General features: G+C 32.0%; 1 protein-coding gene across 1 annotated transcript; it reads left to right on the top strand.

The window, feature by feature from the left end:
* The first annotated feature begins 3,385 nt into the window (after window positions 1-3,385).
* On the top strand, window positions 3,386-5,318 carry LOC141664785 (zinc finger BED domain-containing protein RICESLEEPER 2-like). The gene is made up of 4 exons (XM_074470739.1): window positions 3,386-3,422; window positions 3,530-3,694; window positions 4,186-4,624; window positions 4,715-5,318. The coding sequence occupies exons 1-4, from the start codon at window positions 3,386-3,388 to the stop codon at window positions 5,316-5,318; spliced, it is 1,245 nt and encodes a 414-aa protein (XP_074326840.1).
* The last annotated feature ends 4,655 nt before the right edge of the window (window positions 5,319-9,973 follow it).

The raw sequence follows: 9,973 nt of genomic DNA, 5'->3' as shown, positions 1-9,973 counted from the left end.
TTTTCAATGACCCAACCATATGGATTTAAATAGATATATGTATTAGTGATATAAACAAAATTTCATATCAAAATAATTTTATTTGGTTTGAGATTTTAATAGTCAAGCATTAGTTTGACTAGTACAGCTAACTAGTGTTGAATCCTAAATTAGGGTTTCGATTATTTTAAAAATATGTTTCAACGATCCAACCGTATGGATGTCAATAGATATATGTATTAGTGATATAACCAAAATTTCATATCAAAATAATTTTATATGGTTTGACATTTTAACAGTCAAGTATCAGTTTGACAAGTACAGCTAACTCGTGTTGAATCCTAAATTGGCGTTTCGATTATTTTAAAAATATTTTTCAAGGATCCAACAGTATGGATGTCAATAGATATATATATATATATATATTAGTGATATAACCAAAATTTCATATCAAAATAAATTTATTTGGTTTGTCATTTTAACAGTCAAGCATCAGTTTGACTAGTACAACTAACTAGTGTTTAGTTCTGAATTTATGTTTCGATTATTTTAAAAATATTTTTCAACGATACAACCGTATGGATGACAGTATATATATATTAGTAATATAATCAATGTTTCATATTAAATTATTTTATCAAAATATTTAATTTTTTGAAATTCTTAAAATGTCACCCAAACAAATAAATACTAACATTAATATGGTTGGATCATGAAATAATATTTTTTTAAAAATTGAAATTATCAAAAATCATGTGCTAATTTACGACGGTTTCCGTCATAAATTATTATCTGCAAAAAATTTGAGAAAGGTCAAATTTACCACCAAAATTTTGGGGAAAAAGTTAACTTTCCCTCTTTAATAATTTACGACGAATTTTAATTTTCGTCATAAATTGGATGTTCCAATATTTTCCGTCACAAATATTTCATTGTAAATTTAGATAAAATATTTTTTATTCAATTTCAGTTTAAAATTTTAATAAAAATAATTAACTTACGACGAAATGTTTAAATCGTCGCAACTTCAAATAATTTTCATTTTTGTTTAATCATGTCGTGCATAATTTTATTAATAAAATACATTACTTATGATGATTTTGGGTTTCATCGTAAATAATTATGACGTTTTAGTTTTTTGCGTCGTAAGTTGGGCGCGTATTTTTTTCCGTCGTAAGTTGGCCATCGTAATTGGCCTATTTTGTTGTAGTGCTAGTTAATTCAAAGGCACAATCTATATATCCCATATTCTAATTGTTAAGACAAATAGGACAATCTCTTTTGTAAATGTGAGAGACCCTTTAAGAACGAGACAGCCTATGAGACTATGAGACAGTCTCAATTAATTTGCAGAATATAAATTACTGAAATATAATTGTAGTAATAAAAAAATTAAACAATGCAAAACACCAAGACGTTTTCACTTGGTTCGACCCCTACTCCTAGTCTATGCCCTACATCTAAGTCCCCATGCCACCTAGCATAGAGAATATATTATATCAACTTCAATAAAAGAACTTACAATCTTTTCTTGATTTCAAACGGATAGCCACGAAAGAACCCTTTTCCCTTAGCACACTTGCTACCTAGCACTACTGCTACCACCTAGCCCCCTGGCTACCTTGGCTAATCCTCTGAAATCAAAACCTTGCCACCCGGCACAAGTTGATATGAATACACGTACAATCAAATGAATATGAAATTACAACTCAAACTATAAAACTTGTTCTACTGGGTATTCAATATGTGTAAAACAAGAATGATATCATTCTTGTTTTATGAAAAATCGATTTTTCAGAAAGAATAAAGATAAAGCGTGTAAGCATTAGTTCTCAATCTGAAACATGAGTTGTATATATATAGTCAGAAATCTAACAGTTTTGTTTTTCGAACTAGGGATAAGGATAAGTATGTTTAGCAAAGTTGTTTGAAAACCATTTGAATGATTCTTTGAATATAATTCGTTAGTTTGTTTTAAAGAGATAAACTTTTATAGAAGATAGAGTTTGAATAGTTCAAATAGGTTTATCAGATAGCGTTTGTTTGGGCAAAGTTAGTAGAATGAAACCCAGTCAAACTAGAATACATAATCTCCTAATAATCCTAACAACTCTATGCATCCAATCTGTATAATCAAACTGCATTGTCTCAGATGGAACAATGATTTATTCTCGGTTATTTGTCTGGAAGCAAATCATCAAAAACATGTATATTAATAACTAGAACACCCCTTAAATCGATATCTTGAGCAGGAGGACCACCTCTAACTACTTCTTCTTCACCCTTTCCAGGTTCCTGTTCCAATATTGACCTCTTTCTTTCCTTGCGAATGTACTTCCGCTGGAAGTACTGTTCAAGTTTAGCTCGCAGGCCAGTAACCACCATTCTAGAATGGGTACCATCACAACTCTCCCCTTCATCAGCCACAAGCTTGCCTTTTGCTTCACCATGTGGCTCAGAAACCTGAACTCCCCTCGTGGCTACTATCATCTGTATCATAGAAATATTCTTTCTTCCACTTGAATATATCCTTTTCCTTGTCTTGCAGAATCGTATATACAAGGAACCAATTTCAATACATCCTCACAAGCTTTCGTTGAATGATCAAAAAGGAAAGACACATAAGGCAGCTTTGAAGAGATTCCATATAAATAATGTTAACCCTAGCCATAAATTTATTAGAATGACCAGGAATCACAGTCATAACACTATGCTATAAATGGCCTTATACATAGGGCTGAAAACGAATCCGAGTAATCCGGATTCGAACCGGATCCGACTCGTCAAAAACCGAATCTTACCCGTATTTGTATAAAATTCGAACGAGTTCGAGTCATGTTTGACTATTCGAATACATTTCGAGTCGAATATTACCATATCACTATTTGTTCAGATTTTTATTCGAATACCCGGTCTAAATTCGAATACCCGGTTCAGGTTCGGTCGACCGGATTCGAATATATGTATGTATATAATATATAATAGATAATATTCATTTATTCACCTAACTGTTAATAGATAGTCAATCAAGGGATTTTGATTTTAAAAAAATTGATTATTAATATACAGATATCAATTATCTCAACAATCTTTTTAATTGACTCAATCTTGATCAAAATTAGAGGGATACAAATCACCCATATGCCATATCTCATCACCGCCACAGTTACTTTCCATCAGATTAATCAATTAGCTTAAAAAATGAGCTTAAATATAAGAATCAAGGCAGTCGATTGTTCAATCGAATCAATCCCAAAGGTACGAGTTGTTAATTTATTTTTTCATTCAATATTACATGCCTATATAAAGATTATAATCCTAGTTTATCAATACATTCTAGTTTGCTCTTCAGTTATACACAACCATTAAGATATTTCAAAAGCTTAGCTAATCATCCCTGTTTAACATGAGTAGTGATTTTGTATCATCTCCGATTGAAAATGGTAATTATTGTTTATTTTATAGTTTATTTTTCTAATGTTAGTAGTTCGTATTGGTTTGTTTATGGCGATTGCATTTCTGATTTATGTATTTTAATGTTTATATGTAGGTACTGGTAACCAAAACCAGAATCATTCTGGTTTTCACACTCAGGAAGCTCCAATAGCCAATGAAACAATTCGAAAAAGGGACATCGATCAATCCACTGGATCGACATCTCTTGTTGTTCAATATATTGCAAAAAAAGTTAGAAAAAAAAAGGCCAACCTCAAAGGTATGGCTTGATTTTACCAAAACTATACTAGAAAATGTTGAAGTGAAAATTGAGTGCAATCATTGCAATATGAATATGGCACATCAACCCAGTGGTTCAACCAGTCACCTGGCTAGACATTTAAATGTTTGCATGATAAGATTGGCTAAAATTTCTTGGACAAATCAGAAGGTGTTATCTTTTCCTAGTGTTGATCCAGAGGGAAAGTTGAATAGTCTGACTTCTTTTAAATATGACAAAGAAAAAGTTAGGGAAATTTTGGCAAAAATGATAATTGTGCATGAGTACCCGTTTAGAATGGTTGAGCACCCTTTCTTTGTTATGTATTCAAAGAGATTGAACCTTAGGTTTGAACCTATGTCAAGAGTTACAATTGGGGCCGATTGCCTAAAAATATATGCACTTGAAAAAAAGAAATTAATGGCTTTTTTTTACTGTTATAAGAAAAATTAGCCTTACATCTGATTTGTGGACTTCAAACCAAACCGTAGGCTACATGACAATCACTGCTCATTATGTTGATCCTAATTGGAAACTACAGAAAAGGGTAATTAACTTTTGTCATATTCCACCGCCTCATACCGGTCTTATGATCAGCGATGCAATTTTTTCATGCCTAAATGCTTGGGGGATTGAAAATAAAATATCAAATATTACTTTGGATAATGCATCTAGTAATGATTCTGCAGTTAGGCATTTGAAAGATTCGTTTTCGTTGAAAGGTAATTTGTATTTTGGTGGAAAGATTTTTCATGTTAGATGTTGTGCGCACGTACTTAATTTGATGGTACAGGATGGATTAGGCATGATAGGGGATGTAATTTCTAATGTCAGAGATAGTGTGAAGTATTTAAAAGGTTCTCCGAGTAGGCTGCACAGGTTTAATGAAATAGCTAGGCAGTGCCAATTGTCTAATGTTAAGAAGCTTATGTTAGATGTCCCGACAAGATAGAATTCAACATATGCAATGCTCGATTCAGCTTTGTTATATAAATATGTGTTTCCAAGATATCATGACAGGGATCCTTTATTTCATTCTATGCCTTCTGAAGATGATTGGGAAAAAATAGTGAAAGTGATTCGTTTTTTAGAAGTCTTTCATGAGGCAACCACTATTTTTTCAGGTTATGAGTATCCTACCTCAAACATTTTTCTTCCAGAGATTTGGAAAATTAAAGAGTTGTTACTCTCAACTTGTGTTGATGATTCTGAATTTATGAGAAATATGGCTATGAAAATGAAGGTCAATTTTGACAAGTACTGGTCAGAATATAATTTGTTGATGGCTATTGCATCTGTGCTTGATCTGCGATACAAGATGTATTTGATTCATTTATGTTTCCCTAAAATATATTTGATTGATGTAGAAGCAAAAAGAAATGCTGATTTAGTTGTCAAGACCTTGCACGAATTGTATACTCACTATGCTGCAAATCATTGCAAAGGGCAGTCTAGTGGTTCTCTTCCGGCAACGAGTTGCGTTGCTTCTGCGGTGCAGCTGACTGGAGGTCTAAACATGACTAAAAATATTGCAGAATTTAACTCATGGGCTCAAGGAATTGATCATGTATCTCCCTTAAAATCTGATATTGATGTGTATCTTGAGGAGGGAAGATATATATGATCTGCAAGGGAGTCATTTGATGCTCTGCAATGGTGGAAGAGTAATATTCTAAAATTTAGAGTGTTGGCGGAGATGGCTAAAGACATTCTTTATGTTCATATCACTACTGTCGCATCTGAATCTAAATTTAGTGCAGGTGGTCGCGTACTGGATCAATACAGGAGTTCTTTGAAACCTAATACTGTTGAGGCCTTGATTTGCACTTCTGATTGGCTTAGAGCTGAATACAAAATCTCAAATTCTGCTCCTAGTACAATGGTATGATATCTGCATATTGAGCAATATCTAACTCATATACGTATATACTTACTGATGCATTACATTATAATGGTGTGTTTATCGCAGTTTGATGAAGAAGGTGACCTAACTGATTCATCCGGCTACTCCAGCTCCTCGTTGTTGGATTAAAATCGAAGAATGCAGGAGTCAAGAAATTTGAATTTCAGACTTTGATTTATATTAATTTTCAGACCCTGGTTTTTATGTTCTTATTTAAGACCTACTTTCATATTTGGTTTGGTATACTGATGGTTTTATGGTACTGTATTTAAGACCTGGTTTTTATGTTCTTATTTAAGACCTGCACATTATTTATGATGATTGGATTTTTTGTTATTTTTTGGTACTGATAATTTTGGTGGTATTTTGTTTTGTTAATGTGTGTAGTTTTGGATAGCTCTGCTTTTGTACTTTAATTTTTGTATTGTTAGAATTTGAATTTTCAATGTATGTAATATAGTATGATGAGTTAGAGTTATGAGTGTTAAGTTGTCGGCCCCAACATATTAGCTTTCTGTACCAGTGAAGTAGTAAAGGTCACACAGCTTCAACAAAACAGATTATAGCTTCGTTGATTGACTCATATAAGTACTCTTCTTACTTTTATTTTCCTTCTTGTAATTCTTATCAATGTCCCATATAAAGTAATATTAGGTTTATAAGTTTTTTAGGTACAAGTTAACTACATTCTGGCTAAATAGCTTGTTGCACGGTTTAAGGAAAAGTGAGAGGACATTGTGAGTATGCTTTTTCACCATTAAAAGAGATTATATTTTATCTTTTAGTTGATCTTTTTTTCTAAAAATAAAAATCTAATGCAATTATTCTTTTTCAGGTGATAGTCTATGGGATTTAAAATCGGGGAAGATCTGATGGGTGCATTCTTCAGACTACAAGTTAAAAGAATTACAAGAACACAAGTCTCTAGCCTGGAGCTACCATTTGATTTTAATTTTCATCAACCAATTTTTGTGTAGGATTTATAACCATGTAAATGTAAATTTATTACTGAAATTTATTCAAATATAATTTAACATCATGTAAACTTTTTAAATTTTGTAATTTATTGTTTGGGAATCAAGCTAGTATCAAAACGATCAAAAGTGATCGGATCCGAGCAAGTAGTTCGAATAGTTCGATACCTTTTCGAATCGAATCGTATAATAAACGAATATTATTAATCGAACTCGAGTCGAATATGATCAAAGTATTTGAAATTCTTTCGAATCTGAGCCGAATATAACCGAGTAGTAGAAAATTCGAGTAGAATCTGACTAGTTTTATATTTGAAGGTGTTCGACTCGGTTTCACGCCTACTTATACAGCATTATTAAGTGATGTTACTGTAGAAAATGTTGCCATAGCACAACATTAATCTAACCTATTAAATATATTTTAATTATGTTAGTAGAAGCCTGAAAAATTGTTGTCAAGACATATTATAAATAAATATATTTAATTTTTATTAAATATAGTTAAAATTCTACTGATGTGTCACTGGGAGTCCCCACATGTGTAAATCACACTGGTGATGTGGTGAGGGAAACAATTAATTCTTTACTTAATAAAAAGTTTTATAATTTATGAAAAATAAAAAAGTAAATTAAATATATTTAATAAAAATCAAACAAGTGTTACAAAATTAATAATGCACTTTTATAATATAAACAGTTGTACATGAATTTGGTGAGCAGGAAATATACCGCCCAATAACTTAGGGGAACAAAATGAAGGGGCCTCCTCTTTCAAAACCCTACCCGCCCCCCAATTCTCACTCAAAATCCTAACACACATATTACAATTCCATTTGCAATCTCTCTCTTATTGAATTTACACAACACACACTTTCTCTCTTCACAAAGCTTCATTTCAGTTCTCCATACTCTATTGAATTAGATCCGATTTTCCCATGATTTAATTTTTATTTAAATTTGGATCCAATCAGGACTCCAACAATATCATAGATTCATTCAAATACTCTGCTCAGATGTTCTCCCAACTTTGTATTTGCAGACTCTCCCATACATACGAGCTATGTATTCTCTCTTCCTACCCCTCTCCCCCTCTCTATTTACTTTTAGGCCTTACTCCCGAGCTTTTTTAAGGGAAGAAAGTAAGTGATAAGGGGGTAAAGTACTTTCATTCCATTTTTGGAGTGAAAGTTTTGCAGTGAAATTTTGTTAGATTTGCATTCATTAACACTTGTTTTCGCTCCTTTTAAAAACTCGGGAGCACGAAACTACTTTACTTACCCTACACTTGCTTTCTTTCCTTTTCTAAACTCGGGAGCAAGGGGTAATTTTTCTAACTCCCTTTCTACTTTACTATTAATTTTCTTAATTGCCTTTCTTATTTTAGATATGAGAGCATTTGATGAACTCCGAAAGATCGAGATATTCTTCAAAGAAGACACTTAACGCATTTACTCTGCTATTGAGCTCTATAAACTCGTCCAGCACGCTCGTAATATCTTACCCAGGCTATAAGTTATATTACCCCGCCTATAATTTATATTACCCCGCCTTTCGTAATTTCACATTGCATATTTATCAATCGATTGAAACCAAGAGATGATGAATCTCAGGGAACCAGAGAGTTATTTTTTATGGAGGAAAAAGGCCATATCGTCCTTACCCTTTATAATGTTCCTAAGTTTTAGATACGGATGTGATCTATGTAGCTTAGGTCTTACCATAGTAATATTTTATACATATATTGGTTCTGGGACTAGCTTGGATCATGTAATTTGCGCCAAATATTAAAGTCCTTTAATTTGATCAGATATTTACTCAAACCCATACTCGATATAAGACTATCAGGGTTCCCATGTTGAGACCTTCTGAGTATCCCATATGGAAAGTGAAGATGACTATGTTTCTGGAAGCTACAGATCCAGAATACCTTGATAGAATTTATGAAGGACCGCATAAGCCAACCAAGCTCTCTGTTGTAGTTGCAGATCAGCCAGCAAAGACCATACCAAAGGAGAAAAGTGAATACTTAAAGAGATATGTCCTAAGTCCAATCATGTATGAGAATTTAGGAATAACTTTTATGTAATCTGTTTTGATTTCATTGATATTAATAAAAGGCTTGTTTTGTTTTTATTGCGGGCTCTATCTATTTAAATGTTTAAATAAGATATACCACAATTTAGAGTATAGCTTTTTATGGATTGTGATGAGATCATAATAATGAGACCTAAAAGATGATAACTCTAAACTTAAATAGTTCCTGATCGTAGGATTACTAACTGGTAATTAATAATCCACAAAGATCAGTACATACTATGCTTGCTTCATTATGAAGGATGTCTGTTCACATAGACATTTGTGTGGTGACACTATAGCTAGTATGTAGGTGCTTATTATAGAGTAAGTTCACTAAACATGACTCACACAGCTGAATAACTGATGGAGTTCACTCACGTGTCAGCAGTTGTTCACATAGTGATAGTTGTACAAGTATCCTTAGACTTGAGGTCATCATAGTCATCTCGTGTACACTGAAAGAGACAATTATAAGGGCTCTACTGGGTATAGGAATTTGTACACGAAGATAGTGTATGATCAATAAAGGATCTACCCCTTCCAGTGTAGGAAGAGAATGTTCAATACTGATCCACTTATGCTAGTTCAGAAATCTCTGGCCAGAGTGAATGAAATTAGAAAGGAGTTTCTAATTTACATTAAATAGAACTAAGCATAGTGAATGGAAAAGCAAGTGATTAAATAAGATAGGCTTGACACAAGTTCCATGCCTTGTATTTAATCGTGACATTGCAGGGTAGAAGGAATTAATTGTACGGTAACTACTCACTGAATAGGTTCTTGGTATTCAAAGCAGTGAATTCGTATTATCCGGATAGTCGTGATATGCTGAGAAGTATCCCTCACGATGTAGAATAAATATGATTAATTAATTAATCATATTTAATGAATTAGAGAATTTATATAAATAATGATAAAATAGTTTTATTATTATTTATTTCTACTACTGGCTTAATATTGAACCTACAAGGTCACACCATAAAAGAGAATGATTTAATGGTGGAGGAATTAATTAATAATGGCTGATAATTATTTATTTATGAAATAAATAATTAATTGGAAAATTTAATAATTTATTAAATGAGATTTAATTGATTATAAATTAATTAAGAAAAGGTTCTTAATATTATTAATTAAGAATTTAATTTTTGGAAATTAAATCAAGTGAGAGAATTATTTCTAAAGAGTTTAGAAAAATGATTAATAATTAAAAGGTGTTTTAATTATTAGTGAGAATAATAAAGGGTTAATAATAATAATATTTTACGGGAAAATTTTCAGCTGAAAATTTTGCCTATAAATATACTATTATAAACCTATTTTTGC

The sequence above is a fragment of the Apium graveolens genome, chromosome 6 (genome assembly GCF_009905375.1).
Source record: "Apium graveolens cultivar Ventura chromosome 6, ASM990537v1, whole genome shotgun sequence".
NCBI classification, from domain to species: Eukaryota; Viridiplantae; Streptophyta; class Magnoliopsida; order Apiales; family Apiaceae; genus Apium; species Apium graveolens.
This window is presented reverse-complemented; position numbering and strand designations above follow the sequence as displayed.

Coding starts and splice junctions, on each gene's coding strand:
- LOC141664785 (XM_074470739.1), top strand. CDS start 3,386: ATGAGTAGTGATTTTGTATCATCTCCGATTGAAAATG. Junction 3,423..3,529: donor ATCATCTCCGATTGAAAATG/GTAATTATTGTT, acceptor GTTTATATGTAG/GTACTGGTAACCAAAACCAG. Junction 4,625..4,714: donor TCTAATGTTAAGAAGCTTAT/GTTAGATGTCCC, acceptor ATATCATGACAG/GGATCCTTTATTTCATTCTA.